The sequence below is a fragment of the Falco rusticolus genome, chromosome 1 (genome assembly GCF_015220075.1).
Source record: "Falco rusticolus isolate bFalRus1 chromosome 1, bFalRus1.pri, whole genome shotgun sequence".
Taxonomy (NCBI): Eukaryota; Metazoa; Chordata; class Aves; order Falconiformes; family Falconidae; genus Falco; species Falco rusticolus.
The window spans coordinates 67,839,725-67,856,971 of NC_051187.1; the positions used below are offsets into that span (position 1 = coordinate 67,839,725).

At 35.2% G+C, this 17,247-nt stretch overlaps 1 protein-coding gene across 8 annotated transcripts in view; it reads right to left on the reverse strand.

The window, feature by feature from the left end:
* EXOC1 (exocyst complex component 1) overlaps positions 1-17,247 on the reverse strand; it is a 30,228-nt gene that overhangs the window by 10,699 nt on the left and 2,282 nt on the right. For 2 of the 8 annotated variants that reach the window (XM_037382737.1, XM_037382747.1), the window contains exons 2-13: positions 16,904-17,037; positions 15,928-16,058; positions 13,718-13,877; positions 12,866-12,886; positions 11,917-12,104; positions 10,749-10,976; positions 10,380-10,512; positions 10,076-10,185; positions 9,504-9,557; positions 5,036-5,185; positions 3,572-3,677; positions 618-662 (exon numbers count right to left, since the gene is read on the reverse strand). In XM_037382737.1, the coding sequence (XP_037238634.1) occupies positions 618-662; positions 3,572-3,677; positions 5,036-5,185; positions 9,504-9,557; positions 10,076-10,185; positions 10,380-10,512; positions 10,749-10,976; positions 11,917-12,104; positions 12,866-12,886; positions 13,718-13,877; positions 15,928-16,058; positions 16,904-17,027 (1,450 nt within the window). In that variant the 5' untranslated portion in view covers positions 17,028-17,037. The remainder of the gene's footprint in view (positions 1-617; positions 663-3,571; positions 3,678-5,035; positions 5,186-9,503; positions 9,558-10,075; positions 10,186-10,379; positions 10,513-10,748; positions 10,977-11,916; positions 12,105-12,865; positions 12,887-13,717; positions 13,878-15,927; positions 16,059-16,903; positions 17,038-17,247) is intronic. The other 6 variants (XM_037382766.1, XM_037382756.1, XM_037382775.1 and 3 more) reach the window with 6 other exon arrangements.

Genomic DNA, 17,247 nt, shown 5'->3' on the forward strand with positions numbered 1-17,247 from the left:
ACACTTCCCCCCACTGTGATCATAATTCACATTCAGACATTTCTTCCTGATATTGTGGGGCCTTCTCCTAGGTGAGGAGCATATCTTTTTATTTTTTCCCAAATTTTCAGAAGCATTAGAACAGTACGGAGAAAGCTAGTAACAAAACAAGACCAAGAAATCATCAGTATTTGACCCCCCACATAAAGTTCTCACACCTCAATGACAAACTTAAATGAAATTTGCAGGACTGCTTTTAGCTGCTTTGTTGGTATCTAGTCTAGGGACACAAGACAAAGTATACGGATCTAATAAAAGTTGTTACCTCAACCTACTAGAAGAGTTGGAAAACTACAACAAGCTCTCAGACACAAACATATTTTTAATATCAACTAGTAGCATGGGAAAAACCAGAAGATGTTGCCTTTACCTGCAAACCTTCTCAACTTTTATGTTGGACCATTTTAGCTGTGCTTCATTTTTGCTTTGCAAAAACAATGGTTCTGCTAATGCTTATTTCACTCTGAACAGAGTTCTGTACTTCATTGTTAGGTACATTTTTCCATGATGCAGCACTACATCTTTACATTGACACACATGCATTGACAATACCAACTAATGCAACTAGTTATACTCACTCTCAGTTTCCTGTTTGACAGCACTTTCTTTTCGAGGCAGTGTAGCTGGGATGGATTAGGTTGCAAGCATCAAAGACAAAGACAAGTTAAAATGCAGTTTGCACAAACCATGCACAAGATGCAAGTTAAGCTCTAACTGGAAAGAAACATGCGGAGAACTATAAGCAGCAAGTAACTACATTGCAAACACATTTAGTTGGAGAGGTACTATTCTAGAAGTTCAGTGTCTAAGCTACATGGAAAACAGAGTAAGTTTCTAGGTATTAAACTTTACTTTGTCTTATATAGTGTGTTCAAAAAACATTTTTGGTAACACATATTTACATTCTCCCAAACTGAGGAGTCCATTAAATTAGGGTTTTATTTGTCAGAGTTAATACTGCAAAAGACTCAGTTTCCATGATCAATCATCATAATAATAGACATGAAGAAATTAAAATGTACTTCTGTAATTTTGTACTGAGTCATAGATATTGTCCACCTTTTCAATTTAGAAAACACATGCCAATACTGCAAAACCATTCATATTGACAGTAAGACTGGCTAAACTTTTCTGTTGTTTGCAAATCAGGATGTTTACATAGAGAATACATCTTTTGTATTCATGTTGCACAAAAATTTATGACTACAAATTCAGAGAGGATGAAAACAACAAACATAGGGTAAAAAAATTTACGAGTTTTTTTTTCATTTTTCCTGTTTCTTTGCAGAATAAAACAGTTTCCTCAAGTGGACTTCAGTATGCAATTTAGAGTAAATGGGCATTTGTAGTAAACAGAGAATCCCTAACCAGTAAAAGGCATTTGCATACATACACTAAAAGCAGTATGTGGTATTAAAAAGATCTTGATGAGGATGGATGCTACAAGCCCCTCAAAATGGAGCAGGCAAGCAGAACCTATTGTAATAGAAAATGAGTAAATACTTTTAAATGCCACAAACATGTCTTAAATACCAGATGTTCTCAAGTAGGCAACACTACTGACAATTATAACGTCAAATGCAAATTTTTAATTCCAGCCTAGTTTTTAGACCTTGGGGGTTTTGGCAGGTTTTGAATAAAATGTTTAGGCCTGATATAGTCAGCATATGCATCTGTCATGCATTAGTCCCACTTCTTCATTGTCCTCAATTTACAAAGGCAAAGGACTGTATTGCAGAATGTGAAGAACTACAGGCAAAGACCAGGCCCTGAACAATCAGGGGAGCCAAAGTGGCTTTTCAGAAGCCCCGTCATAGAAACATATGACAGTAGTAGCCCTCTTTCCCACATTGATTTTATGGTATTTAAGTATCAAAGTCTTGGCTTCATCAGAAAAGAAGGGGAAAAAAAAAAAAAAAAAAAAAAAAAGACTACTTAAGACAAGTGTGAATGCTGACGACCCAGATTTTTTTTTGCCATAAAAATGCAGACAAAGAACCTTGCACTTGCACAGAATGCCAGAATTCTCCCAGCATCCCCCCTGCGTTTGAGGCATTCAAATAGCAGTGCTATTCCCAAAGCACAAAAAAAAGGCAAGAACACACACCAACACAGCTTGGAAACAGGTCATCTTTATGTCCAAGTACAACTGCAGCATTATGCACCTACACTATTCCTTAAATAAGTTTACTATTAAGAACCAATGGATTTTGAATTAACGTGCAACTAGTAATAGAACAACCACTACCTTCAACATAGAAGCCTTTGAAAATACACAGTGTTATAAGCTCTTACAAAATAAATACATTTTTACAAATACACCACAGAAGCCTTCTCAAGGTGCAGCTCTTAATGCTGGTGAATTGAAGGACCTCTTTCTCCAAAATGCTTGATCACTCCGTAACATTTACAGAAGCTAGGAAATTGCTACAAAAACTGTCTCTTCACAAATGCCAATCACAAAAGAAGTGCCAAGATAATAAAGTGTTTAGAATGCTTTAGAAATCAATTTCTATTAGGATAAAGTGGGTTTTTTCTTGCAATGAGATAGCTTTTCAGGATTTATGAATTTTACTGTTCTGACAACACCACATGATGACACCACTTGCTCTCCATGTCCAACAACTTGCCAAGACTTATCTTTCCAGTTTCCCCCTCCCTCAACCAAGCCTCACCACTCTCATGCTTTCTTCCTTTCGTTACTTTTTTCTGTTCTCTACCATCAACCTTCAAAGCATAAGTTCAGGACCCAAAATCCATTTGACAGAACTTACTAGTTAAAGCTGCAAGTAATTTCTGAATTTACAATTTGGAAACTGGTGAACTGTGGCAAATACAAATATTTTTGAAGAAGTTTTGAAACAATGCATTTTAAAATGTAGAATAGCCAATATATAAATATACCTATAACACTGTTGCTTTCTAAGTATTCAGGTTATTTTTTAAAAAGCTTCACTTCCATACTCACACAAGAGTATTTAATCCTAGCAGGAATACATACTCCCTTAAACAGAAAAACCTACAAGCTAACAAAGTACGATTTCTAGTCTCGAACTACATAGGTAAATCCCACTGAAAACACAATGAAATACATGTTTCCTTAGGCAGAATTATTAAAACTAGGTTCTTCAAAATCCACCCAAAACTTATCAAAAGCAGAAATAGTAGCAGAAGGAACACACGCATGCTGCCCAAACTTTCTTTAATTATGAGCTGATTTTTCAAATCTGTTCCAGTAATAAAAATGTTTAAGTAATAAAATATTTTTGTTTGTTAAAAAGTGAAAATCTGAGAAATCTTGGAAATACCGTATTTTATCCTTCTGTCTTGACCAATTTCACAAGATTTCAGTTGTGCTACTTTTGCCTTGTGGAAATCAGAAGTTTTACCAATCATATTTTTCATCCAACTTCTACCTTACCAGAACTCAACAATTCTACACCATTAAAAAATTTGCCCTAAGTGTTGTAATGAGTATTCTATAAACAAATAATAAGATTCAAAGCAAGATATGCGCCTCCTGGAAGCTTACCAAACTTTTTTCCTTCTCTGGTTGTGCCTGTCATCTTGATCTTGGCAACTTCAAAGAAATCTTTTATTTCCCTTTCATATAGCCGTGATAAATAATCCATATAATTCTTAAAAGAAAAATATAAAGTTAGTAAACAGGTGTACATATTAACTTTGTTCTATTACAGGCAAATAGTTTTTTAGAAAGTATGTAAGTTATACTAAATAACAAACTGTTTTGGACTATAAATATATTAATGATATTTAAGAAGTTTATATTCATTTTCCTAGAGAGTTCATTGAGCATCAGTCAGAAACTGCTACTTCCTTCTCTGTAAGGAGAGAAATGCAATATGGTACATACAAATATGATTACTAGTGGTAAACTATCACAGAATTTCAATTCAAGAGTAGAATGGAGAGAATTCAGCACCATTCTCTGTAGCTTCTTTTACCAGTCTCTTACTATGCCCCAAAAAAAGCAAATAGGATGCCATTGCTAAGCATCTTCCTGAATATGTGACCTCCTTTTACTGTAAGATTCAATCAATCCCAAAATAATGTGTTTGTAACACCGCCAAAAATAAGCTCAAATTTTAAAGAGGCACAATAATAAGTTCGTGATTGAATGAAATAAGTTTGAAGATTATGTGGTTTCTTTAGATTTTTTTAGTACAAAGGTTATAAGGATAATCATTGACAAAGATCACCAAAAACTTCCCTATGTTCTTCAGAATTTTGTTACTTAGCACACATAATACATAAATATGTGTCTCGATTTATCAGAGGATCACGAAGATGTTAGCCATTCACTGACTATTTGCCTTACATTGAAGGCCAAAGAACAACTACTTCTAAGCCATTTTAAGAGTCTAATTTAAATCTTCCATGTCTGAGGTTTTAAGAATGACAGTACTTTATTAAAGAAAGACTTTTTCTGTAAGGACTAACTCTCCCTTGACTTCTAGGTAAACATTTTCTATACTTCTGTAGTACTTTTTTTCCACTCCATGCCAGTTCTAAACAAGGTAATTAAGTTACATATATACAAAGCCAATATGTTTCTATTTAATCTAATTTACAAAAGACATTGATGGTTTTTGATATTCCCAAGTGAAATGAAGGTCTGTTGAAATAAGTGTCACACAGACAATAAGTACATCAACATGAAAGCCAGCTTAATTATTTTTCTTACTAGACTGTAAAATAGCAAACTTTTTAAACATAAATATTAACATTAATATCCTATGATACTTCAGAACATAGACACAGAATCTTGGGAGGGGAAAAAAAACCCCAGGATACAACAAATACCAAAAATATGAAGTTTCCTATTCCAAAGAAGAACAAGAAAAGAGGAGAAGTGAATTAAATTTAATATAAAGGAATATTAAAAGGACAGGCACATACACACAGGTCATTATTTCGACTCTCAAAACCAGTATATTATGTACATTCTCTATCATCATTTGAGCACTTCACACACCTTTGTTAGCCCTTCGTATTTTCCATAATCTGTGTTCTTGAGCCATTCCATCAATTTAGCATATCGAAGTAAATCTCTGTGAAATGGATGGTGATTGGGTAATGTCAGTTCAACAGAGTGCTGGGCAAGAGTAGAACTCTGATCATGACCCTTGATAAAAGAAAGTATTAAAGTAAATCTGAAAGCACTATACAGATGTACTAGAAGTTTCCTGCAAAATTTAAGATTAAGACAGCACCCCATTCAGACAAATAGAAAAGCATCGAAATACCTTGCATAGAAACAATGTCTAGAGACACAGACTGAAAAGACACCTAACATAACAGGGACACTGAGATATTGCAGTTGTGGCAGGTAATGCATCTTAGGAAGCTTGTTTGCTGTAAAGCTCTTGTTGTCTACCACCTTGCCTTTACAGTGTGTCAATTTGGCATTTTTTGCACAAGAATGTAAGGTACATCTGAGTGAAGATTTAATAATATGTTCAATTGTTTCTGAAAAATTCTAAGATATTATTCAACTATTCCTCTATACAAAACAAAAAAATCCGTAGTTGCTTCTTTTGAAGGATGTTGTTCCCATGTACCTTAAGACATTTCAAGTCCCCAGTCAACAGGCAGCCTGGGTGTTAGTGATGAACTTCATGCTGTGCCTCCAAGTCTGTTCCAATTCAACCTACTTCAGTCCACTTTGGCCAAGCCTTGGCCATCTTAAAAACATCAGTTCACACACATTCTCTCCCTCCTCACAAACGTAAACACACACTTTCAGTAAACATTTACTAAACAGTTTACAACATGCAGCATAAACCAATCCATTTAACAGCAAGCTACTAATTTCATGCTCCTCCTTTTCTCTGGCTTATCTCCTGAAAAAACACACTATCCTTTTAAGTGAACATCATATCATATTGCTTGAACAACATATGACTTAGCTTTCGTAAGTTTTCACTTGCTTGAAACCACAAGCTTCCTAGGCAATTCAGGAAGCAAGGTAACACCACAGTTCAGCCACGTAACAGAACACACAACCATTAGCCCTGGCTTAACAGAGGGGAGGATGGGACTTAATTTTGAAGTGGCTTTAATATTTTCTGTAAAGTCTTTTTTACCAGGCTTTTACCAGGCTTGCAGTAAGTACAGCAACAGAACTTGATCTTAAGTATAGTTTGTGCCATGGCAGCACAAAAAGATTGTCCTAATTGGTCTCCAGTTCCTGTAGCATAACATGCAGGTGGTTTATGCACGTAAGTCAATGTCAGTCCTTGACAGAGGAAGCATTCCTGGACAGTTCCATCTTGGATATGACAAGTTGGCAGAATATAATTTATACAGTTTAAAAAATGCCTTTGCATGTCATTTAAGTTGGAACAGAAGCCAGTTCAGATCACAGAGTCAAAACTAAAGGAACTTTGGTTCACCCTTCTCTATTGTATTGGGTACTTAGCAGTTCAAGTCTTTGGTTTAAAAAGCCCTAAAAGCTTCCACAATACATTCACAGAAGATAAAAGTCTTGACATTATTTGTAAAAGACTAACCTTCACTAAGCAACACAATGCAAACATGCCAGCTTCTCAATAAAGCTGGACTACTCCATAGAATGGTTTAGGTTGGAAGGGACCTTAAACATTGTCCAGTTCCAACCCCCCTGCCATGGGCAGGGACACCTTCCACCAGACCAGGTTGCTCAAAGCCCCATCCAGCCTGGCCTTGAACACTGCCAGGGATGGGACATCCACACCTTCTCTGGGCAACTGTTCCAGAACTTTTTTGTATCCAGCATGAACATGCACTTACTTTAAGTCCTGTTCTCTTAACTACAGAAACCGAGACACAAATGGGCTCAAAGAAACCAGTCCTAGACAACTTTATTTATCCTCACAATCTAAATCTCCCTTCTAAAAACAATCTTGTAGTCTGACTCCAACAAAAAGCTAACTTTATGAAGTATAATTGTTGCTACATATAGATTGGAATTGGAATCCAGCCATTATTAGCCACACAGCTACTGAGGTCAGACTCGGTGCCGTGTGTATTTCTGGGCTGCATATAGTAAATGTTTTCAACAGATCTTCGATATGCTTTTATAAAAAGTAGATACAGAAAACCATTTATGTTTCTTTTTCCTATCCCCTGGTGTGCAACCATCCCTACAGCATGCATTTTAACATTCCAGTTCATTAGAGTTCAAGATAATTTACTAGTGGCTTTCACAGTTTCCTTCAACTGAAGTCAGCCCAAAGCCTAGTTCACATTACTGCTAGGAAATACTCGGTGATCCAAATTTTTATTGCTTCATCAAACACTTTTATTCATGTCTTGTCCCTTTGTTACAGACAACTTTTTATTTTTGCTTAGTAGGTACATTCTTTGTAAAACTAGATAACAAATCCCCTCTCCAAGATAAATTTATCTTGAACCCAACTTTTCCACAATGCTAATCATTCTGGCATTCTGGTTGTCCTAAATTATGTCCTGTTCAATTCAGCTGCAAAACATTAGATGGAGAAGGTACACCTATAAACTCTATAATTAACAGACTTCCTCTCACTACATATACATTTATACCAACTGTTACCAAATAATACGGCAAGTTTGTTATTCCCTATTTCATAGTTTCAAAGCTTCAAGCTATTTCATATTTCAAAGGCAGAAGGCCCAGTGTTGCCTTTTAATTGAATGTTGAACCTGGTTGCTAACAAAAAATAATCTTAGATGTTATAGTCACACAGTAAGGTTAATCAAACATAATTAGGACACAATAAAGACAACATTTACTGCTAGTAACAGTTACTGCAAATAGTTTTTAAACATGGCAGTGAATGGCAATCCAAAGTTGCATTTCTGTTTAAAACTTTTAAGATTCATTATATGCTCATAGCAAATATTATATGAAACAAATATTCTCATTTTTATGTAAAGGAGATGAAGCACCTTAGTATCTTACAACAGCAGTTTGAATCACAACATTGGGTTTGTTAGCTTTTTAAAAAAACCCAACAATTTCATGCTTCCAAGATAATATATATTTAGGCCAAAATGTCAATGCAACTTTGGTATTCCATCTAACAAGTTCCAAATCACACTATGTCTTGCTCGTATTAACAACTGCCTAGACATCATCATGATTTTGTGTTTTCATTTGCCATTTTAATTGAGAAATCTTTATCTGCCTTAGTTTTTTCTGGAGTGCTTTATTTTTTCTACAGAAACATTCTAATCAAATAATGCAACTCTTCAGATGCTAAAGGTAACAAACTATTCCAGTTAGAATTTTAAAAAACATGGGACTTAGAAATTGATACATCCTGTTAATAAGACTAAAAAAACCAAGGCCATTTTAGTAAGATAACACAAAAATCTGTTACACGTCTCACACTTGAATCCATACCTCAAAATGAAGTATGCAGACTTCTTTTATTTACAACAAGCAAAAAGGCTTAGCAGAAGCTCATCTCTTCCAGTTAATGAACTCTCCCTGCTTAACCTTACATATTTTTTAGCTGCGGATTAATAAGTCACAGCTAACAGCAGGCCAAAACTTTTCAGAGGGTGAGTTCATATGAAAGAAAATGTGAGGCCACTATTAGTACCAGAATTTTAAAAACATTTAAAAAAAATTAAATTGCGAATTGGTAATAGCATTCTTAATAATATTGAAAAGTCTCTAGAGTATTTCATCTAATAAACATAGTATTACATAGTAATAATAATATTTTAGCATTTTTTTAAATAAAATCCTCAGAACAGAACATCAGAAAAGGCATTCTGTAAACAGCCACTTTCATACACAAGTCCAACATTCAAACTTCGTGAATGCATTTACACAGGACTTCCACAACACAACTTCTACTTGCTCGTTTGGAGACCAGGACACGGTCTGTGCCCAGTTTTTCAAAATATGAAAAGTTACAGGAGAAACATACCTTCTTAAGAACAGAAGCTAAAAGCAAGAAAATTTAACACGCTGTAGAACTGGAATTCTGCAAAGTGACCAAAATGTAGGAGGCTCTTAGCTTTGCCATAAAAAGCCAGGCTTGTACTCTCAAATGCAACTTTCTACGCAATTATCCACCATAACTCTATTCCACTTTCTGCACACAGTGCAATACCGAACTAAAACTTCTAAAAACTTTAATTGTGTTAATTATGTATTATTACAAATATTACAATTTTACTTGCTGTATCTGTACAGTTGTACACATTACAATTTCCTATTTTTCCTCCATACATCTCAATCTGTCTCTTAGCAATTTCTGGAGATCAGATCAGAGGAATGTTAGCTCAAACAGACAAACAAAGCTTAAGAGCTGATAAAAATAATGTAAGTAAGAAGGGGCATAAGTCCAATGCTCTGCAATGGGTAGGGACAAATTTCTTTTGTAAAGCCAAAGATGCAGCTGCTAGTTAGATAAGTCAAGCTCAAAAAAATTAGTTAGAAAAGCTTGTATCAAACCCGATGTACTCACTGGAACTGAAAGAGAGTGGGACCTGTTATAGAGCCGAAGGAGAGTCTGAGTTAACTAATTGGAGATAAAAAAATACAGAAATTAAAAAACTGATGCTAAAAAAAGCCATCCAGCCTTTAGGAAACAAGTCTCAGGTCAGTGATTTCTGAATATTTCAAGTTAAGGCTCAAAAATCAAGGTTTAGATATTTTACTTTGTATATTTGGGGTTTTTATGGCCCTTGAAGTTTGGACAGCAAGAACTCCAATGTTCCCAGCCTCTGACACCCTTAAAAAAAGTCAGTGCTTTTTCTCCTCAATTATCAAGCCTTACAATTAAAATACTTATATATTCCACTATGTGTTTAAGTTAGACAGCACGCACACTGAAGAGGGGTGGGGTTTGTTCACATGTAAGAGACTTCTGTAGGCAACTATAGTTTGGTATGCTTAGTAGTATCTCTGCTTGAAGCACCTCTAGCAGTCCATTCATTTTCTGATTACACGACAGAACATGTCCAATTCTAGGTGGATTGTTTTTCGTTTTAGAAGTTTGTGACTGAAAATTTCATATTAGATAGTAAGAAGTAATACCTGCTGAACAAATACGCTGTTCAAATGACTCGCAAGTCTCCGTGCAAACTGCTCACGCAAGTCACTAAACCGCTGCTGTTGCTGTTTCACTGCATGAAGCATATCATGTCCTAAAAGCAAAAAGAACTTCACAGAGTACAAAATATATAGTAATATATTGTATATTGGAACGAAGAGAACCTGAGGTCACAATTCCCTCAATCTACAGAAACAAAATCTGAGACTAGTTGGAAAGGCACATACAGAATTTATTATGGTAGTGCCTTTGCTGTATGTCAGACTGTAGTCTTAACAGAAACATTACCTGGACGAAGAGCTACATTCATACACTGCAGAAGAGCATCTGCTGCGTTAGTGCAAGCCTCAATGCCTCGAGAAGATGTCAGATCTCCCTCCTGAAGGGCCTTTATATGCCCTTTAGCCAAATCCATGTGATTCTACAAAACAATGGATAGTACCGTCCATAAGCCAGAAACAGGCAAGTTGCCTATGCTCCTGAACTAAGAATGGTAAATACAATTCCATCATTATAAAAACTTACTGTAGTGCAATAATAAAACAGAAAAACAAACTCATATGAGGTTCATTTAAAATATGATTAATAGAGAGCAGCAACTCTTTTAAGTTTTTACACCTGACGTGAACAACCACAGTAAACAATAAAAATGCTTACCACTAAAAACTCTATCTCTGACAATAGTTTCACATTATTGGTGTTGCTGAGATGGATTAGGTGGTTGCTTTCTGAAATTTGATCCATTTGCTCTTTTACACTCTGAAGCATTTCTTCATAACTGCTCAGCTTTAGCTCAATTTGGTCAACTTCCTTTAGAGCTTCATCCAGCAACTTCATCAGAATATTCACCTGTTTCTCTGAGGCCATAATGGACTGGATATTTGCCTGTACAGAAAATTAAGCCACAACATTTTAAGAGATTTTTTATATCTCAAGCATTCCAGTATCTCCTTCTGTCTCTATTACTGTCAAACACTTTCTAAAACTTGTGATGAAACTGACAAATCAGTATCAGCTTGTAGTACTTATTTAAAGTGTTATTGAACACAGCAGTTCCTCAGTCTGTGGCCCTTCTTTATTTCATAAAGAAAAGATAGAAAACCAAAACTCTGCTCCAGTTCTTAGAATTAGGTATTGATTGGCACAAAAATAAAAACCGAACAATAAACACTACTATACTGCAACATTTTTAGTTCCAGAAAAACAGTTTAGGTGATAAGGTCATAAGTCTGTTGCACAGTAAGTTATCTCTACGGTAACAGCCATGTTCAAAATATAAGAGAAACATTCAGCTTCACAATCTGAGGAGGCTCTTGACTGTTCCCTCAAGACTGTATTCCCTGTATCTCTGTAAGTTTTAAGTGACACCTAGAATGCTGGATTGTTTAAAAAGCAAAATAGCAAACAATATGGACCTGTTACACGCACCCAAATACTGCGATGTTATTAGACTAAACGAGTTTCCTAATTGCACTGAGTAGTATTTTAGGCGTAAGAGATGACATCCGTGCACATGAACGTCTGTTCTCTCTCTCCTTGCACCCCTGCCTTCAAGAAAGGTATATGCAGAACGCCTCCCTTTTTTCTTCTCAACTCCTGATCTGAAAGCCTGCGACTCACCCCAGAAGGTCTGGAAAGTAAAGAGTAGAGCTGAAGATCTTTAAAATATGATAATAGACAGGATGTAGCTCTGCCTAGGAACAGATACACATTTACACTTAAATACCTGGCAGAACATGTTAGCTACCTTTTCAAAAAATGCTACATAGTATCAATGAAAACAGTTCAACATGCTAACACACTGTACATTAGAAGAAATGTTTACCCCATCTAGCACTTGCAGCTCTCTTGACAACTTCTCTGCAAAAGCTTCAGCATTAGAAATAGCATATTCACAACCTTCCATCATTATTTCAATATCTTGCTCCTCTCTTGCATTTAACTCCTGGTATTCATCCACAGCTTCTTCATCACCTCCTGCTACACTTTGATTCTCTCCACTTGGAACAGATTCTTACATAGAGAATGGAAATAAAACCCATTATCAAGCACAGAAAGTCACAAGCATTTTAAGAACACTTAAGTATGTTTCACTATCTTCAAGTAAATGAATCCACTAAACAACTTTTACCTATGTACACTTTTTTCAGGTCTCAGTCTTCCATGGGCTTCATTACAATTTCCAGAACTGGTTCCCCACAAGTGATGTTTTCCAAATTATGCAACATAAGCAAAATGCAAATAGCCACCTTATTTTACTGCACATACAAAGGGACATACCATCCCAGTTTATTCAACTCTCACACTGGTAATCGACATCAAAATATAGTAACAGTATTAAGCTGTTAGCAGAAGATCAGAAGAAGTTGGATTCTCTTTTTTGGTAGACAGAGCATAAGGGAAACATACTAAAGTCGATTAAGAAATATATCACTGAAGAAATAAAAATTATCTTGATGCTCAAGATCAGTTTCGCAGCAGAAAAATCAGTACTGATGTAAGTGCAAATTATATAATAATGTTTTCATGAACTATGATTTCTCATAGCAGTGCTTCCTTAATTCAACAAGCCATTCAAAAGCTGACAAACAGAACATCAATGCAGTCCAGCCAGAAAGTGTTTAGAAACATCTGTCTTATCTCTAGCAACTTGATAAGCTATCCAAAGCACTATTTTAAACAAAAAAAAAAAAACAAAAAAAAGAAAAAAAAGAAAAACATTATTTAAGAAAAATTTCTTACAAAGAGAAATAAAGGAAAACGGTGTTACGCACCTTCTGCAACTTTAGGCAGTTCTGAAGAATTAAAAGGTATGGAAAAGCAGAGGAAAGGAAGCAGAGAATGTTAGCTAGACAAAGCATTAACAGTGTGTATACTTTAAGTGGCAGTATGAATGTTTTAACATTGCACAAACCTGAAAAGTTATGAGGTTGGTAGAAACCAAATTTCAGTCAACACCAAAATACAGACATGTTATCCTCCCTGTTTTTGATTTCTAGTTCAAGTTCTTCTGCACAAGCCTGAACATATTAAATATCAACAGTTTAACCAATTCTGACAGACTCAACATGAAGTATGCTTACTCACTAGGCTTTACTAAAAAATTTCAACTATTAAAAGATGACGTGACTAAAAGTATTTTAATGATATGGCATGAGTGAAGAAGATATAAAGCCTTCCAGCAACCAGTCACATGAACTGTAATAGGGTCCAGAAGAATTTAACACATGCTTCATAGTTTGTAAACTAGAAATCTCATACAAAACCTCATATAATCTTTAGCATATGACTGAAGCATCTCTTTTTAAAGCATTTTTCTAATTCAGGGGAAATGAAAACAGGAACAAAAGCAGATTTGTTACACATTTAGATGTACCAGATCTTGCACGTAGATTTTTGTTCAAGAAACAGAATGTCTTAGAAATACAATAAGCTTATCAGTATTTAGAACTTCATTAATGAAGTTTTCTAGCAGAAAATATGTTATCTAGTCACCTTGTTCATCTGAAGACATAGAAAATGTAAGTGAACAGGAAAAAAACATCAGCATTGGGATTATTTTTTTAGTATGTTTTACATCAGTAATTTTCAAACTTTATGCTTAACATACAGTTCTAGAAGTTTACCTTCCAAGAGCTGTGAACTAACATTAATGAAGTCAATTTTCTTTCTAAGATATCTCTGATTGAGTTTCCAGATACATGAAATGAAGGTGTTCTTTTCCACTGTGCTGCTTGCAACCCATTTATACACTTTGTCAAAATGCAAGTCAAATTCAGGATTGTCCTGCAAAAGATGAGATATGTTATGGACTCAACAATCAAATGATTCTCTGAGCAGCAAAGATTGTTTACACATTTAATTATTGAGATGACAGGATAAAAATGAAATCACACACATGCTATCCTTAAGCTAACACACCAGCTCTGGTGCCCTGCTGCATGTTACTGAATGCGCTAAAACACTGAAAGTGAAAAAACAGAATCCACACCATGAAGATAGTATTTTGTCAAGCCAGATAAGGAAACAATAACACATAATACAGAGATCTGTAGGAGTTTAAACAAACATTTACAGTGCTGTCTGCCCTGAAACACTTGTCTTCAGAATGACTAACGCCTTGTATTAGCCTTCTGAAACTACAAACGGTAGCTGAATTACTGTCAACATATATACAACACAATTCAAGGAGACAGTGTAATAGGCAAGGGAAAAAATTATAAGCACTTTATACATTTTATAGATATGATAGTATTTGACAGCACTGAACAGAATAGCAAAGACTTGGAATTTTGATGGTAAAAAACTACTACAGAAGTATTTTCAACTAGATTTACTGCCTGATGAGAATATTACCTTGATAACAATTAAATACTTTCTACAGCCACTGACAAACTCAGTATGAACTGTAACTGGCAACAGTCTGTTTTAAAGATCATATTACAAGCATTTTACAAGGTCCAGCCTCCATCTGATGAAAAATGTTTTTGCATCAGATACATACTAAATTCTTGCTTAGTTTGTAAAAACTACTATTGCTGTTACTTACTACTTATATTGTCACTGCTATCTGTAGAAGCAGGCCACCCATGAAACTGCACATGATAGGAAATGGTATTTCCTGTACAAGTGCAAAAAAAGCCGTTCTTTTTTTCTGTAGCTTATATTGATAAATATAATTACCATACATTTCTAAACAAACAGTATTACTACATAAAATTTGAGTTCTCACAACTAGTGCAGGAAAGGCTTGTGTCAAGAGTTGCACAGGATCACATTTGAAAACCAAAACATGATGCATCTATCAACTTTAATTCTTTTTTTTAATATGAGATAGTTTAGCATTCAACATTTGTTTTCTGAAAGAAAATTTCAAAGTCACTCATTAGAGTGGTATATACATTACAGCATACTTCTGAAACTAGTTACTAAATTCTGTTTTACGAAAAAAAGCCCCAGAAGATGGTATAATTTTAAGTGGAACCTTAAACTAAAAGAACAAATTCTCCAACATGCTATTTCGGAATAGCAAGGAAAATCTAAAACCTAGCCAACAAGTAGGTGGATAACTGAAATAATGTATTTAAGCTACACCTGAGGATGGTGAAATCAAAGAATTTTCAGCTGAAATCAAAGAATTTTCAGCTTCAGTTTTCTGCACTGTTCTTCCAAACCACCAGATAACAGAACATAAAACTGGACATCACAGGAAGAATAATTTTCACCTCTGTCTGTTTGTACATCTACGTTTATGACAGCAGGTGAATTTAAATGGCCAAAAATAGGTTGCTCTTGTTGTTCTATGGAAAACACCACCACCTCAGGACTGTATGCTGTCCAACAAATGGCCAATGTCATGATTTAGAGAACAGATTATAGCAGCTCACCTTCGAGCTTAAATACTGCTCATTAAGAATGTTTTAAGTGTCCTAGCAAAAAAAATTACATGTAGCTGAATATCATCAGTAAGATGGTCATCAATTTTTTTTAAGGGGATACTAAGCTTGAAGTAAAAATCTGTGTAAGACTTGAAACAAACAAGTACTGAGCACAAGTACTGTACAGTCACTGAGAGATCACTAAAATAAACAGGGCAGATATTCAAAATATTGCTACACAGGCATATCTAGACTACTTTTACTCAGTTTACCAGGGTTATATTCTTGGAAAGGCTAAAACAAAATGCAGGCATAAGCAGCACAGGAACTTATCATCCTAATTAAATGTGTTCTCATTCTAAGCTTTAAAGCAGTCAGTATCCAGGAAGTTAAACTCTAACTTGGAACCAAGATGGTGTTCTGAGCAAAGCACTAAACCAAAAAAAAGTTACACATACTTTAACAGCATCTTTAGCATCGACAACAGCCAGATCTCGAAGTGCCCATGCAGTCTGCCTTTTGTAGAAATCTCCCTTGTCAGATTTTTTCACTTTTACCACATTTACTTGCACTGGTCGTTCCGTTGTCACTGTTAAATGAAGTAAAAGGGTAATTTCAAGATGCAAAAATTACTTTTAACATCTGTTTCTGCTGTGCTTCAGCTTCAGAAATTAATTCTCTGCGGGGGAGATTTCGTAACATTTATTTAATGAAAAGAGACCCTTTAAAACATTTTCATTCACAATACCTACAGCTCAGTTTAAATCTCAGTCAACCAGATATGTATCTCCACACAGCTTGTGAAGTAATGAACCCAATTTACAGTTATTTCTTTGACACAGCAGACCTCAGACCGTGGCCACCTAACTGAAAAGCACAGAGGTAACTGGATGCTACAGTCAGAATAAAAACATTTTCTGATATTTGTCAGTCAAAAAATATTCTATCAAGCTAATATATTGACAGATCAACCCAAAGCACCTGATATTTTTAAGAGATGTAATATAATACACACACACTTAAAGGAATGTTAGAACTCGCTTCAGTTACTGTGTCTTTCCAGAGCCCTCTGCTTTGGACTGTAACCCGTACTCTTTTTTGCATTTTATTTAGGCTGATCAGCCTCGATGCCTACTAAATCCCCTTTTGAGCACTATATAAAGCCTCCTTCAAAATCCCACCAGTCCCACACAAATAATTTTGATTCTTTCATTTCAAATTACAGTGAGATCTGGGAATAAAAGTACTGGGTTTTGTTTCTTTCTTAGTAGAAGCAATAATGGAAGTATAAGCTACAACTGATTTTCTCCTTTAGAAATGGAAAGCACCTGCTTTATATGGGGCAAGAATAAATACTGTAAATAAAGGTGAGACAAATAAAACCAAATAAAAATCAAAAGCGAAGACAAGAAATATGATGGCATTACTACTTACCCGTGGCACACAAAAAGCAGTTTCTCTTCTTTTTGCCTGCTTTGCACACATTCACAATGCTCAACAAGCGTTCATCATTGGGAGTGAAAATATCCCTCTGTAAAGCATGCTTGATTGCAGTCATTTTCTCTCACCTGAAATATTTTAAGAAGTCATAATACATTCACATACATTTAACACACACAAAAAAAACCCCAACAGTCATTTACTTATAGCAACTACAGTTTTTTGAAATTAAATTTCACACATAACTGAATGAATCATATAGACAAGCACAACCTAGGTGGAAAACTAGCCCACCTTAGGAATAAGTCCAAGATAAAGCCTATTATCTTATCTGTTAC